Raw genomic sequence first — 17,022 nt, 5'->3', positions numbered from 1 at the left:
TTCCCCTGCATGTGAAGATAGGCTCAAGTGGACTGAACGGATGGGACCAATAGTGGGTCCAACATGAAGAAGGTGGTATCAGCATGTGCTGTAGAGGGAAATGAGGGGCAGATGGGGCTCGTCAACCTGGAAAGGTAGCCCACCTAGGAGAAGGAAAACTCTGATCTTAAACCTCTACTGCCTTGCGGGATATCTTTGGGATAAGAAAAGACTAAGGAGTAAACCCTACACAGATCCTAACATGGTTAGATGGCGCCTGGTACACCTCCTTCTGGCAACTCCTGCAATGAAGCTGATTCCAAACGTTTTGCTCTGCTTTCCTTTGGGCTGCAAGGCCAAGAGTGGGGTCTTGTTGTCTGGACAGCTCAGGACCTCCATACGCACTGACCAGGCTTGTGCTCCGGGGAGATCATTTCAGCGCTGCTAGTGAAGCAATTTGACTTCACCTCTGGAGATGCTGTCCATTGTGAGACAGATGGATGCCAATGACAAGATGGAGCAATGGTCTGACTTGGTATAAGACAGTGTCCTATTATCACTTGCTTACTCAACATTTGGTGGCTAGCAGTTGAAAAGGAGAGGTGGGCTTACATTTTTTATGTAAGTTATGCACAGTGAAAATTTGATATGTAACCTTAGTGCAGTGATGATCCATTAATACAAACCAACACTTGGTACTGGAGCTCATCTGCGTTGGTTTGCCCTATGTGAACTGGCCTTTGTGTTCTTTGAAATGAGGCTGGTTAACCATAGCAGCTCTAAAGACAGAACTTCCCACAGCTTATTCACATTGTTCAACTATTTCTACAAGTGCTCATTTATTTAGGACATGCCAGGTACATTTTGCATTTGAGCCTCCCTTCACTTCCCTCTGGTGTTTCTGACCGTTCTCTCAGACTTTTAAAAAAGAATTCTATTACTAACTTCTAGATGGTTTGGAAGTCCTCTGTACACATCCACCATAGGTTAAAGAGAAACCACATTATTCAAGACAGGAACCAAGTGACCCAAATACATACAAGCCTCTACAGTGGTACCTCGGGTTAAGTACTTAATTCGTTCCGGAGGTCCATTCTTAACCTGAAACTGTTCTTAATTTGAAGCACCATTTTAGTTAATGGGGCCTCCCGCTGCTGCTGCCGCGCCGCTGCTGCCCAATTTCTGTTCTCATCCTGAAGCGAAGTTCTTAACCTGAGGTACTATTTCTGGGTTAGCGGAGTCTGTAACCTGAAGCATATGTAACCTGAAGCGTATGTAACCGGAGGTACCACTGTACTGTAATTATCACACTATTGGTTTCCATGAAATGTTGTGTTTCGTTTGTTCCCAGAACATTGCATTTGAAGAGTGTGAGAATAGTGTGGTGACGTTGTACTGGTGTAACTCCTATTAGCACTAATTAGACAGCAGAAAATAGAACTCTTCTACAGCATATTTTTTCCTCCCACATAGAAATTACCAGCTGGTGGAAAGCTCCATGAGAAACTGAATGAATCAAATTAATGTCCTGGCATAAGCAGATGAAAGCTCACCGTAACCATGGAAGCTGCATCTATTCATTCATCAACCAAGTAACAATCTCTGATCTGGAGATTGTTGACTAGCACCTTCATCGTAAGTCTGACTCTCCATTGGAATGCGTCACTGAAATGGGATAATATCTCTTGTTTGCCTGGATGGAAGATGGAGAGAGGTGTGTGTATCTGTGGTAGCCTCTAACCTTTGTGTGGCTGGGATGCAGCCTACTGTACACAGGTAGGAGTCCATGACTGTTGCTTTATCCACTTTTACCTCTGCCCCTGCCCACCAATAGCTCATGGGGGAATATGGCCCCAGGCCTGAAGAAGTTAGCTTCATATAGTTTCACAGCAAATAAGGTTAATTCCAAGTCCATCTGAAGCCATTGCATAGTTTAAAGTGGAATTTTCAATGTCTATTTTTCAAAAGTGCTTTATGAAATTTCCCGGCTACCACAAAAGTTTGAATTCAACTGAACATCATAATGGCATCCAGAGTAAGTAAGTAATTGGGGAAGAGTTTGCAACTGTCAAGGATCCCTTTATTAACCCATTTTTCATGGCCTTCTAACTCAGTCACAAAGTATGCATGCTCAAACTTTCAAGCCAGCATTTTTTAAGAAAATGCTTTGAAAGCATATATTTTCCGTATTCTTAGATGTTGTGAATCTTTATCCCACTCTGCCTAAGTCATGGTTGTACAAAAGAGAGAAGGGGTAATTCCAAATTCTTATACTTTCCCATGAGTGGAAGAAGTTGAATTACCTTAAAAGAAATATGCAGTTTAAAATTCCCAGCATGCCCGGCCCTGGCCCTTCAGCTGCCTGTTTCCTGACACCTAGGGAAATGCGACTCATGGATTATTAAAAGCTCAACTGAAACACAGCACAAACTTTCTTACTCTCAAGTCTTTTGTTCTTTGGAAGACAGTGGGCTCAGTTCTCCTACTTATTTGCATTGCCGTAAATTATCAGTAAATCCAGTATGGAAAATAGTATAATTTGAATAAAATAATTATTTTCAAGTATCATATGTAACAGCTGGTGGAATTTTCATTATGATCTGAATAGATCAGGCAGAGTATCACTGTTCACTAAGTATCTGATTAATAAATCTCCCCACAGTATACAAAGGATGAACAACTCTGTTTCTGATTCATATAACATTTGCATGTTTTTACCCATAATTCCATTCCACTCCATTCTTGTATTAACATTAATCTTGCAAATTGACATTAATCCTTTCAAAATACGTATTTACAAGGCACATTCAAAGATATACACTTTCTTCAATTCCAATGTAGTATTCTGAGATGTTACAAGAGCCAAAAATTGCCTTGCACCATTCAAATCAGTGCAAAATCCGGTGGATTTCCTAACTATGCGTTAATTTGAGAAGAATGGATCGTTTTATTCACAAAGCCTGAAATCCTCAAGCATCCCTACTTACAAGTCCACACTGCCACATGGATAATCAAGGCCATGACTGCAAGATATGCAAATATTGCAGGCTTCCTTTATGTTGGGAATGCTGTATTTCACAGTCCTAGTGGAATCCAAGATAGCCACATCTACACTGGAATCCACACTGGGTGTTGGGGCAAGAGGAACCATGAATACAGTTAGAGGAGGAGGAGTTTGGATTTGATGTCCCGCTTTATCACTACCATAAGGAGTCTCAAGGGACATGCGTGGAGCTGTGGGTTAAACCACAGAGCCTAGGGCTTGCCGACTGGAAGGTCAGCAGTTCGAATCCCCACGACAGGGTGAGCTCCCGTTATTTGGTCCCAGCTCCTGCCCACCTAGCAGTTTGAAAGCATGTCAAAGTGCAAGTAGATGAATAGGTACCGCTCCAGCGGGAAGGTAAACGGCGTTTCCGTGCGCTGCTCTGGTTCACCAGAAGTGGCTTAGTCATGCTGGCCACATGACCCGGAAGCTGCCTGCGGACAAACGCTGGCTCCCTCGGCCTATAGAGTTAGATGAGTGCACAACCCCAGAGTCGTCTGTGACTAGACCTAGTGGTCAGGAGTACCTTTAACTTTACCTTTAAGGAGTCTCAAAGCAGCTAACAACCTCCTTTCCCTTCCTCCCCCACAACAAACACTCTGTAAGGTGAGGGGGGCTGAGGGACTTCAAAGAAGTGTGACTGGCCCAAGGTCACCCAGCAGCTGCAGGTGGAGGAGTGGGGAAGCAAACCCGGTTCACCAGTCCACTGCTCTTAACCACTACACCACACTGGTTAGAGAAAACAAAGAGGCCTACCACCTTCTGTTTCTTGATAGCACATGCTCAACAGGTGTCGCTTCTCCTAGCAGGGAAATTTAACTATTTATGACCTGGAATAACTCAGTCAGTAGAGCATGATACTCTTCATCTCAGGGTCATGGGTTTGAGCCCCACATTGGGCAAAAGATTCCTGCATTGTAGCGGGTTGGACTAGAAGACCCTTGTGGTCCATTCCAACTGTACAATTCTATGAAAGCTATGCTTTGGAGTTTCTGCCTTTTGTGGAGCTGCCTGGAGGCAGAGACTATCTGTTAGAAAGACAAAGATGGTACAAAATCTCAAAAGGCTATGGCTATAGAACGGATTTTATCCCAATAAATTGGGGGGGGGGCATAATAAACACAGACCAAAGAGCCCCACCTGTACCATACGAGTGCACCACTCCCCAAGTGACAATATGGAAGGACTTGCTGTCCTGAGTAAGAATTAGAGGCTGCTTGGAAGCAGATTCTGAATCCAGAAGAGCATGCTCCATACAAAAAAAGAGGAGAGGTTCATTTAAGAAAGTACGTGGATAATGAAATCATACTGGTAATATGATGAAAGAAAAGCATATGGCAGAACTCCCCTTAGAGTTAACTGAATTAACAATCAATTACAGAAGAGAATATCTGAGTAAACAAAAAAGAAAACCTAGTTCATCCAAAGTCCGGAGCTTTCATATCTGTATCACTTTGCAACTTGATAATGCCTCTTCTACCATGCAAGTTAGGGATGGGTGAATCTGTCAATTTCACTTTCTCATTTTTTTTCCAATCTCCAGATTTCCACATCAGCTCGCAATTTCCCCCAAGTCCTTTATTAACATTGTGGTGTGATTTTATCCCAATTCACACATTTGTTTGTGCAATTTTGTGTGTGTAATTTCTACAAATCTTACAAATCAATATATCTTCTCTTACTACCCTCAACATTCCCACAGTTTTTAAATACAGGCCTTTCGTTTTATTATTACCTGACATTTTCAGAAGGCAAAGTTAAAATTCTTTGGTTTTTAAACGCAGTTTATGTGCTTCTTTGTCAAATGTGTAGGCTTCCAAGCTAAATTTTTGTCCAATTACAAAAATAAAAGCAGATTTGAATTCCTGACACCCAAAAACACATTTTTAAGACCCCTCACTAAAGAAATGTGCAAAAATTAAGTTTTGTACCCTAAAATGACACACCCTAATCAGACACCCCTAAGTCAGATACCTCCTGCTGTGTGGCTGCCCCACCCTGACTAGAATACAGCTGTGTTAGAAGCAGACAGAACTGGTACAGAAATCTCACTGGAGTTTCTGGCACATTGCAACTCGGTTCTTATAGTCCATAATCTGTGAAACTATTTAGCTTAGGCCAGTGAACGGAATCTATTTTCCATTGTCTACCAAGGAAGCTTTGCATGTCAGCCATCAAAACCCTGCATGCTGCCAATAATTCTGAGGATTTTTTTGGTTGACACACTTTGTACATAGAGCTTGTTGGTCCTGACCCTTGCAGAGGAAGACTAGTACAGTGGTGCCCCGCAAGACGAATGCCTCGCAAGACGAAAAATCCGCTAGACAAAAGGGTTTTCCGTTTTTTGATGCGCTTTGGAAGACAAATTTCCCTATGGGCTTGCTTTGCAAGGCGAAAACGTCTGGCGAGTCTTGCGATTTTTTTCGCACCCCTCCTTTTCTAAGCCGCTAAGCCGCTAATAGCCCTTTAGCCGCTTAAGCCGCTAAGCCTTTAATAGCCGCTAAGCCGCTAATAGCACTAATCCGCTAAGCCGCTAATAGAGTTGCTTTGCAAGATGAAAAAACCGCTCGACGAAGAGACTCGCGGAACGGATTATTTTCGTCTTGCGAGGCACCATTGTAGTAGAGGCAAGAAATCAATCTTTCTAAGAAACTTGTCCTTCACAGCAGACTTTCTCATAGAGGAACCCCCAATAAGTTTCCAAGGACACCACAGTAATCTGTAATCCATTTTGAAACCACAGTTTTAAATATTCAAAACCTCTGTCACAGGTTGTTCACAAATGGTTTAAAGTAACCTTCCTTAAGTCTGCCAGAAAATTGTTCCAGTTATCCCAGTTAACTTCCTATCAAGCAGTGCTTTGTTTTAACAATGTTTCGTTTTCCTTTGCAGCCAGTTGTCACACAACCTGTTTGGAGTGCCTTTTTTAATCTACATTTTGAACGCCTTACAGCAGCACATGCAACACGTGTTAAGTATGACGCCATCAGGCATGGACGCAACAATGAAAGATTCACCTTTACTATGCTTGAGCACATAATTTTTCACAACCCAAGCACATAGTTTATTGAGCATCAACGGTATGTTATGCAGTGAGCTCAGCCAATGCAATATGGAATTAATTCCCTTTAAAAAAATACTTTCCTGAGATTGCCTTGGAAATGGTCATTCAGAATACTAAAACAAGAATAAAAGCTCCAGCAGATTTAATAATTTTGATGTTAAATAAATATAAATGAACTTGAAAAACGCAGAAGTATTTAGCACCTGTTCTGAAACCCTCTCATGTTATGAGATGTTCGTGCTTAATAACACCAACATATACAGAGTTATAGATGCAATTTCACCCACTGCATCCTTTCAGTAGCAGCTTCTGTTATTCATGAAGTATAGTTTCTGGACAAGCAATTGATCATTTTTCTTTGCCACACACATTAAATTTCCCCAAAAACACCCATGGTAGTGTGGGAGCTCAGCTCTTCCTGTTTTCACTGAAGTGTGATGTAATTGGACTATGAAATACTTACGTTCTACGAAGTAAGAGCTGGCATCAATCTTCCAGATAATCTGACCTCGGTGAGAGCCATTTACCCCACGATTTTTGTAGTCTAGGAAATTTTCAGACAAAACCTCATCTGCAAAATTAACAAAAGAGAGCCAGTGAAATCAGAGCAAAGGAAAGGACTGAAAACAAAGCTTCTTTTTTTATATAATTTATCACTGAAAGGCAGGAAAGTGTCCTATCTCTCACCAGCAAACCCTCCATGATACTCCTCCATTTTTTAAAAAAAGCCCCAAACCTTCCACATATAAATGTAGACAGCAGAGTAAAGGGGTCTAGCCTAGCCTTTTCCTAACCCTGGTGCAATAGTTTTCCATGGCCTGGTTTGCATAACATGGTAAACCAAAATATACCTGGGAAAAGTAAAGTGATTGCAAGCTCCTCTCCAGGTATCTGCACATTTGTGTAGTTTGGTTTATCGTGTTGGATGAACAAGGCCCATGTGGAGTATGCCATCATGTGAGCCATCAGCTATGGTATGAAGCTGTGCAATCAAGAAAAAAACAGATTTACTTCCTTATCTTCTGTTTGTAACAATGTAAAAAGATCTCAGGATCTTTTAACTTGTTTGGGTCCACAGCATCCCTCTGTAGAAGCACAGGTTCCCTTTCTCCATTGTGGGAGATTGTGTAGTTTTGTTGTTGTTTTTATTGTTTTGGGTTTGTTTTGTTTTGTTTTTTGTTGTTTTTATTGTTTTGTTTTGTTTTTTGTTTTTTTATTGTTTTATTGTTTATTTTTGTTTTTGTGGTTTTATCTTGTATTTTTATGCTGTGAACCACCCTGAGATATTTGGATAAAGGGTGGTATACTAGAAGAAGAAGGAGGAGGAGGAGGAGGAGGAGGACGACAACAACAACAACAACAACAACAACAACAACTTTGTGGTCCCCATTACATTCCAGTCAATTATCTAAAGTTTTAACACTCTCCTCAAGAGTTTTAACACTCTCCACAGATTGTTCCATTGATTTCAGGAAAGCTACATGATGAACAAGGTTCTGCCCCCAAGGGAAGCTGGGAGTTCCCTCAGAACAACCAGCAACTATCATTTTGCTATATAGCAGACATATGCTCCAGTGAACTTTAAACCTGCCATATTTCCAGAGCTAGTGTTGGCAAGACAGGTATTGAATCTTGCCCACACAAAATAATTTTTGAAGAGAAAATTTCTATCTCTGATGGTTTTCTAATCTTTTAGTAAATGCTAACCTCTACAAAGATGTAATAATGAACATACAACACCACACTTTTATCCTTCCTCTGGCAAGAAAACAATTAACTGGTTTGGGGGAATGTGAAGCATGAACTTCTGAGGGTGGTGGCAATCATAGATCATTAATTAATGTTTCTATTCCACTCTTCCTCCATGGGCCTTAGGACATTTTAATTGAGATTGATTAGGCAGAGAGAGGATGGCCGGCACAAGGTCACATATTGTGCACCATAGCTGCTTCTAGTCTAGCAACTAAAATATGGTGCTGAGGATGATGAGGAAGGCAAAATAGTCAATGGCATTAGATCTAACTGAGCCAAAAGCACCAAGAGCTTTTTACAATCTGCTTTTCTCCAGTATAAACACTGACAGAGACTTTGGAAGAACCTTTTGCCTATCATGCACTTCAGCTACTCACTGGCTCATGATTTACTAAGGAAGGGCACGTGAGTCCCTAAGACTGGGAGTTAAGCTTCACTTTGCTTGCCAATTGCTTTCCCTTACTAAGGATTGTCTTTTTGAATAAATGCATAAAGGCTGAAGGGTGCAAAATTCAGTTTGTCCAAGAAGAGTTCATGCTGTTATCTTTCCTATCAACAATAACTTAAGAGAGTGACTTTATCCCACCACCAATGATGACTCATAATTCAGTCTGCTCTTTCTCTTTATTTTTAAATGAGAACGTAGCCAGAAAATGTAGCCCCAGACCAAACTGATCCCCAGTGAGGAGCATCTTTGGTACACCCCTCCATTTGTCCAGCGTTTGAAAACCTATTTTAAAATAAGCAAACAAACAAACAAACAAATAAGTGCATTTGTAGCAAACTTCACAGCTTTGATGCATGTGAAAATCATATCATATATCATATCATTTCACTCATATCAGCCACAATCCCTCACACACAAACTGTTGAATAGGCACCAGTGTTGAAAGTGTACACATGAATTAAGCAATCCTGGCTACACAGATCAGTGTTGCCAGCTTGACAAGTTAAGATGAACTGACATGTGTCGTGCCAGCTTCTGACTTGTTTTGCACAGGAAGCAAAAAGGTGCCCCCTGGTTCTGACCTTGAGTTCTTTTTGATTGAATGAAGCAGCTGGAGGCCTTCAATGATTATGCGCGCAGTCTTTGGAAATAGATGCCCTAATGCTCCAGTCCAGAGCAGAATTATATGCAGACAAAAGGTTTCCACATTTGGATCTTCTGGGTATGCTTTATTGCACATGTGTTTACTTAAACACTTGTGGGAGCAGGTGGCGCTCTGGTCTAAACCACTGAGCCTCTGGGGGCTTACCAATCAGAAGGTTGATGGTTTGAATCCACATGAAGGGGTTAGCTCCCGTTGCTCTGTCCCAGCTCCTGCCAACCTAGCAGTCTGAAAGCATACCAATGCAAGTAGATAAATAGGTACCACTATGGCTGGAAGGTAAATGGCGTTTCTGTGCGCTCTGGCACTTGTCATGGTGTTCCATTGTGCCAGAAGCAGTTTAGTCATGATGGCCACATGACCCAGAAAGCTGCCTGTGAACAAACGCTGGCTCCCTCAGCCTGAAGCAAGATGAGCGCTGCACCCCATAGTCAAGTTTGACTGGACCTAAGCATCCAAGGGTCCTTGTCTTTAACTTATTTTTATGTTTATTTAAACACTGTGGGTGTTTGTTTCAACCTTTTTACTGAATGTTTTATGGCATATTTTAATTATGTGTGTTTAAATTCATAAATCACTTAAAAGTCACTTTGCCAATTAAGTGGTCTATCATCATCATCATTACTATGCAAATAACAATAACAAGCAAAGCCTTCACTTATCTGTTATATGGTGATGGAAAGGATCAGACCCAGCTTCTAGTAACACTTCATATGCCACTCCACAGTCAACCCTCCAAGATTGTGTGCCCAGCCATGTGCTATTCCCACTCTTTTCTGGGCTGAGGTACATTAATTTTTCTACTCCCAATCATAAGCCAATAAGCCAAAAACATCCCACAAATCTTTAGCTATATGTATGCTTTATCTATATGGAGCCTGAACACAGGCATAAGGAATGAAGGTAATGCGACACATCAGTAGTTTTCAAACTGTGTTTCAGAGAAACTCAGGAGTAACTCAGTGAGAAAATTACTAATAGCAGACAAACTTCTATAAAAGTCAGTAACCCCCTGCATGAAGGCAGCGTTGTACATTTAGAAGGGAGCAAGGCACAAGAGCACCAACTGCATAGAAGCCTGTGCACAACTAGCTGCTTCCAGACTTCTTCACCGCAGACAGACCATGACAACCTATGGTTGTCTGAGGGTGGGGGCCAAAAGCATGCCTGATGCCCAGGGCTGTGGCCAAGAGTGCAGCCCAACTTCCCAGAAATCACATTATGTCCCTTGACATGATTCATGCATGAAAGGGGCTAGGCTGAGTACCAGAACCAAGGTTGGCCCACCACGAAGCGGACAGAGGCGAAATCCCAAGGGGCAGCCCACCCCTGCCACTGGACAAACAAGGAGAAGCGGTGACAGCAGCTTCCAGTGAGCTCTTGTGAGATCTTGCCATCATCACTGCTTCTTCTAACTTCTCTGGAGTTGCTGTGGGTGCCACCCACCCCATTCCAACGCTGGAGAAGTAGCTTCCAGCTTCTTGTGAGATCTTGCTGGAACCCAAAAGCTGCAGCTATGCAACCCCAGTGAGTAAGGCTTTCCCGTTTTGCCTCAGGCGGAGAAACGGGATGGGCCTCCCCTAATCACAACCAACCTTCTCCTACAATGGGCAGCCATACTGAGGACGCTGGATACGTTCCAGTGCCCACTCTCAGTTCAAGTGGAAGAGTGGCAAGCCCAATAGGTCTGGCTATCCTGCATGTGAGCCGAAGATGCACTTCCGAGCATACTTCCGAGATCCTCTGAAATGCACAGCTGTTCTATGGCAGGCATGTTCATGTGGGAAGGCTAGTCAAAAATCGCAGTTATATACCAGAGCTATAGGACAGTATATGCTGTACCCCTACACACAAGACATGCAGCTTGGTCCAAAGCTATTCGTTTTTCATGTGCTTTGATTGTGAATCAATGGACTTGGAACCAAATCCTCGTGCAAGGAATAAACTAAAGCAGTCAGAAAGTCAGGATAAACTCCGAAGTATATTGAGAGAAACTTCACTAATTAGAGTCTTGCTGGAATTACACATAGCATTAGAGATTTTTTTGCCTTTTAGGAGGGGAAATAAAATTAAAGGCAAAAGAGAAAAGAAAGAAGCATGTGGCTTTTAAAGCAGAGTTTCAGCTAATTAGGTCAAAAATATTTTTGATATAAACTTAAAAGAAATGGTTGAATAATAAAGAAGAAGAACAAATACAGCCTAGAAATTGGACCCTAGAGGTTTTGTGCATAATGAACTTTTATCAGACAACTTTTTAAAATGTTTTGGTTTTCCCAGAAGGAAAGTGAAGAAGAAAGCCTAATGTATATCAATAAGCACTGTGCAATATTACCCTCACATGCAATCAAGGACTCAGGCAATGAAAGGATAGCCTATGTTCTGGACTTCATGTAAAGGCCTTTGTGACCCAAGTTAAATTATCTGAGTACATTTAGGTAGAGTGGAACTTAAAACAACAGCTGGAATTTGGGCAGAACAGAACTAGCAACAGAACTAGCTACTATTTTGAGCATTATGGCAAAGCAGAATAATTGCTTAGCCCTTTCCCTTTAGATTCAAAATCTTCTCATTTGAATAAAACAAAGGCAGAACAGGGAATGGGGATTCAGTCTGTGCTGGATGATGTAGCACTCCCTCAAATACACAGGCTCGCAGTTTAGGTGTACTTGTGAATTCAGTCCTGAGTTTGGATGTCCAGGTCTCTGTGGTGGCCAGGAGTGCATTTGCAGTTAAAGTTAGTTCACCAGCTGCACCTGTTCCTTGAGATGTCTGATTTGGCCACAGTGACACACGCCTTAGTTACACCCTGCTTAATGTAATTCACTCTACATGGGGCTGCCTTTGAAAAGTGCTCAGAAACGTCAACGGGCTAAACTGTTGATTGGGGCTGGTTACTAGCCTACAATATTGGGGCTGGTTTTTGGTTACAGCTGCTACAACAGCTTCACTGGCTATTGGTCTGTTTCCATGCACAATTCAAAGTGCTGGTTATGACCTACAAAGGCCAACATGGCCTAGGTCCAAGCTATCTGAAAGACCATATTCTCTCACAGGAACCTGCCCAGGTTTTGAGATCTTCAAGGGAGGCCCTTCTCTTGGTCTTACCACCTCCTAGGCCCATTTGGTGCTGTTGCAGGAGAGGGTCTTCTCAGGAGCTGCTCCCATCCTGCCCTGGAGAAACCTGACTGGATTGCTCCCTGTTGTCCTTCTGCTGGCAGGTGAAGAACTTGTTCCAACAAGCTATTGGGAATTGACTGCTTTTAATGAAGCATGCTGTTTAAGCATGCTGTTTTATTGTGATTATTGGTATGTGTTAAATAAATTTCATATATGTTTCTTGTTCTCTCTCAGTGTTTAACTTTAATGAGTGATTTTTCTATATTATTTGCAGTGCTTGTTTTTAGATTTAAGCAACCTGTCAGGGAAAAGGGAGGGTATAAATTAATAATAATAAATATAATAGTAACAAATATTAAATATTACTTTGCTTATACCCTGCCTGTATTGAAAAAAGACAGGCCTTATATTTCACCAGGAGTGGGAAGGATATATTGCAATATTGTTAGAAGGATTTCAATAAGTTAATGAGAAACACTCTCCATTTGTTCTCTGGATCACATAAACTGGCAAGTTTCACTATTGTTTGCAATTTCCAAGATATCATGCCATTGATTATCCCTCAGTTCTTTCAAGTAAGAAGAGACTTTAGAGCCTAACACACGTCAGTCCAGAGTCCACACTCACTCTTGAGCAAACTTGCGTAGATGCAGCAGCTAACAGTAAGAAAATGTGCTGCAGGCTGACTCACTAACTCTTCTGGGGATGCCTAAAGGAATGCTGACAGCGTCACACTGATATCAGAGACCCAGAGATAAAGGCACAAAAAGACAAATCACAACGGCAATCTACACTTCAAACATTTCCCCCTGTTTTGAAGAAGGTTGTGGTGCCATGTAACAAAAGACAAGGCAAGGAAGCACTCTATGAGACAACCATCCCACATACAGCAATGGGTACTGGTTTTTATATGCTTTATCTTACATACTGTGTCTTATCCTGCAATAAACTCAGGGCCAACTTGCACAATATCCTTCCTAACAACAGAATATGTGACAGCAAGCTTTCAGCTACTATAATGTGCTGCACTGGCTGCCTTGAAAGCAGTTTGAAAACTTCAGTTGGTCCAAATTGCAGCTGAGTTACTTGCCTAAGCCAGTGGTAGTCAATGCAGTCACCTCTGGGTATTGCTGGGCTACAACTCTCCATCCCTGGTCATCAGCTATGCTGGCTAGAGCTGATGGGAGTTGCAGTCCGACAACATATGGAGGGCGCCACTTAGACTACCCCTGTCCAGTGCTTAGTGCTTAGACACTAGTGCTTAGAGAGTTAAACCGACTGCTGATTTGTTTCTCAGCTGAATTTAAATGTGCTGATTTTGATCTTTAAACCCTACACACACAGTTTGGGACCAGAATTGCTTCTAGTACTCTTCCTCCCATCTGGCAACCACTTTACAATATTTTCAGCACCAAGAAAACACCTTTATTCACACCCTCACTGTGACTAAAATATTGATATTCATCCACTGGAAAGATAAATTTGTGGTGTCCTTTAATCAATGGATAGAAGATATGACAACTCTTGCATAATACAGACAGCTTATAGACACATATGGTGTATACCAAATATAATGACATTTGGAATGCATTTATAAAGAATATAGTACAATATATCAATATATAAATAAATGTATATGTAGTAGAATAATAATTTTACTTTTATAGTTTTGTATTGGACATGTATTATAGAGTCTTTCTTTCTCTTTCTCTTTCTTTTTCTCTTTTGTATTTTTATACACTGTTTAAGAAAAGGGGGGGGATGGTCAAAATTGTTGAGCTTTTTGGGGAGAGGAATGCCCAGAGCTTTTGGGGGAAATTGTAGAAAATCACAAACCCAGCAAACAAACACTGACAATCGCTCATGTCAGATAAGCCAACAAGTGCCTGCCCACTCGCCAACAGCAGCCGGCAATCACATGACCAATTGCCACAGTGGCAGCCAATCCACAGCAGCCTTTGCCGCAACAACCATTCACACACCAAATTATCACAGAATCAGCCAATCCAAAGCAGCCCTTGATGCAGTCACCAATCACCCATCCCCCCTGTGCACTATCTGTGTATAAGATGACCCCCTTTTTTAAACATTATTTTAGAGTAAAAAAAAGCTTGTCTTGTACACCGAAAAGTACGGTAAATCACCTACAGGTTGTCTTGCGTGGTGACTTGGAAATTTACTATATCAAAATAATGAATAAATAATAGTTATTACAATGTGAACTTACTCAGGCTCTTAAATAATCCGAAGAAAGGTAGTTAATAATAGTTGAAGAAAGGTTAGCACCCATAAGCAGGATGAGGTTTTCAGTGCTGGCAATCCATTCTTGTAGCATTGCTAGGTCTCTGATAGCCTTTGTTTGGTTAGGTATTGTTTGGAATTAGTTTTAAAGAGTTTTCCTTACTATTATGTAAAAGGGATTTTGAATTTTTGCATTATTAAGCCACCTTGAGGACTGAGGAGTGGATGGAAATGTGGGATATTTATAATATTTATAAAAATATTTGTATACCACTATGTCATAAAGAGATATCAAATCTGTTTACAGCAATAAAACCATAAAACCATACAATACAAATCATTAACAAAAGTTAAAAAGAGAAGTCAACCATTGTGGAATGATGCCTTCTTAAGGATGCCTGCACCAGCCTAGCAGAATAGAAAGTTTTCAGCAGGCATTTAAAAGTTGGCACCGAAAGTTGGCAAGCAAGTGACCTAGGAATAGCAGCAATCTGGAGATTTCTCAAAACAGCTGCAGAGTTAACTCCTCACCCAACCCTCTGCACTAGCAGGAAGGAAACAAACTCCACCATTTTACCACACCACAGGATTTATTCTCATTCTTTCTGTTTACTATGATTTAGCCCAATTAGGACAAGGAGCCACAGATATTTTCTCCTTACATGCCTAAGTGCTAAGAAGGATCTCTAGACCTCACTGACCTCCAGAAGAAGAGAACCTGTTCCCCACTTCTGGTTTGGGAAACAGGAAGCAAGTAGATTAATCCCAAACACTGTAGTATTTGACTTTAACTTTGTGAAGGACTGCCAGGGACTACCACCTACCACTGTCCCCTATGCTTCCCTCCTGTATGGATGCAAGATCAGGACGCTGGTCGACAGGCCTTGCTGGTAGAGAATGGCTGTGAGACAAGCCTGTAGCCAGACAAGACAAGCTCTTCCCTGCAGTGGGTCCTGACAAGACACAGCTGTAGACAGTGAGGCTTCAGGGTTCCTTATAATTGTGGAGGAAGAGAGGGCTTGACAGGAGATCCAGGAAAGTCAAAGCCAGGAAGGAGGTGGTGATGGAAAGAAGCTGGATGGGCTGGCAGGTCACAGGGCAAGGCCTCAGGTAACACTTCCCTGGTGCCTCCCCAAGGAACTGCCAGGATGTGTTCAGTGTGGACATTAGAGTGTGATACAACACCCTGTCACAAATAAGCAACTGTGAATTGAACATTGCAGTGCACATGGCTGTTTCTGCAAAAGAAGAGAAGAGCAGTGGCACAGGGGAACCCAGCAAGCATTCGCAGCCTTTTATTGCTAACTCTTTTTATAGCATTTGAACACAGTGTGCTTGTCTTACAATTCATTCTTATAAGGCCACACTTACTTCCATTTTACAGGTGGGGAAGCAGATCTTGAAAGACCATAATGCAGTGCTTTTTTCTGGGGGGGACGCAGGGGTACGCATACCCCTAAACATTTTGTGGATCTAAGTTTGGCCTCATTGAGGGGCAGTATTTCAGTATGAGTAGGAAAATGAGAGTACCCCTAAACATTTTTTGGGGGGGAAACTTCCATAATGTATGTATTTGGCTTCACATTTGAACCCATCTTATCAAGCCCGCCTTAATCACTGAGCTCTTAGTCACTGGTTCTTCAAAGAAAATCACTATTAATATGGCATGAAGGACAGCATATTTAAGTAAGTCCCATTGAATTCCATGGGATTCAAATACACATGCTTATTTGGTAATTAGAACAAGTCATTCACTCATCAGTTTGAAGAGAGCCCTACAGGAGTTCAATAGACCTCCTGTTGTGGCCAACTTTGTTTTGCAGGTTTGGGTAGGTGTGGGGGTGGAATAGTTCAAAACACATGGGGGTGTGAGGTAGGTTTAGCTTGGTGAGTCAAAAAACTGTGCTGGCCCACTTTAGATACACTTCATATTTGCAAATATTTTTTTTAAATCCTAAGGTTGGGACTGACTTACCAATGAGATACATGCCGATCCAATCCCCAGCATCCACTTCTTCTTTTATATCCCAGTAAATCACAAGGTCCTGCGAATGTCCTATGGAATAATAGGAGCTGCTGACCATGAGTGTAGACCGGCTATCTGAGGTGACCAAGTCTGTGTCACTGGTAGAGCGTGGAATAGTGACTGCCTCATGGGGACCATTCCCAATGTCCATGTTGTGGAACTGGTCTGGGTTGTAGCTGTACCTCAGAGGTTCTTTGCACCGGCGCCGATTCTGTGCGTTCCTAGATGGCGATGCCATGGCAGCCAGGCCAAGGAACCTGTTCTGATACAGATTCTGTCAAAAGGAAAGAGGGGAGTCACTGACAAGTACAATCCATTTTTTGTTGAATCCAATATATCAACATTTTAGAAAATAAAAATGAGGAGGTGACCAAACCTCCATGCATGACTGCAACATAGCAGAAACCACCTCACAAAATGCAGCTTACATCCTTAATTTTGCTTACATCCTTAATGCACACTGCAGATAGCTACATTACATAATTGGTAACCATTTGTCATTAGCTGGTTATAATTAAGACTGTTACTTATATTGCCCATCTCTTTTGAATCTGAATTAATGAAACACAGGATTTTCATCAGCAAAATAACATTCCATTTAATTCTTTTATTTGGCCCATAACCAGCCTTTGGCAGCTAAACTAATGCCTTAGTCTGTCTCCTTTTGCAGTCATCTTTCCTTTTATTGCCT

The 17,022-nt window shown here is 41.7% G+C and overlaps 1 protein-coding gene across 7 annotated transcripts in view; it reads right to left on the bottom strand.

Moving 5' to 3' along the window:
- The window catches only part of HECW1 (HECT, C2 and WW domain containing E3 ubiquitin protein ligase 1), a 192,074-nt gene that overhangs the window by 111,357 nt on the left and 63,695 nt on the right, over positions 1 to 17,022 (bottom strand). For all 7 annotated transcript variants that reach the window (XM_083706240.1, XM_083706237.1, XM_083706236.1 and 4 more), the window contains 2 exons: positions 16,281 to 16,605; positions 6,550 to 6,657 (listed from right to left, as the gene is read on the bottom strand). In XM_083706240.1, the coding sequence (XP_083562366.1) occupies positions 6,550 to 6,657; positions 16,281 to 16,605 (433 nt within the window). The remainder of the gene's footprint in view (positions 1 to 6,549; positions 6,658 to 16,280; positions 16,606 to 17,022) is intronic.

This window comes from Podarcis gaigeae (genome assembly GCF_964106915.1).
Source record: "Podarcis gaigeae genome assembly, chromosome: 12".
NCBI classification, from domain to species: Eukaryota; Metazoa; Chordata; class Lepidosauria; order Squamata; family Lacertidae; genus Podarcis; species Podarcis gaigeae.
This window is presented reverse-complemented; position numbering and strand designations above follow the sequence as displayed.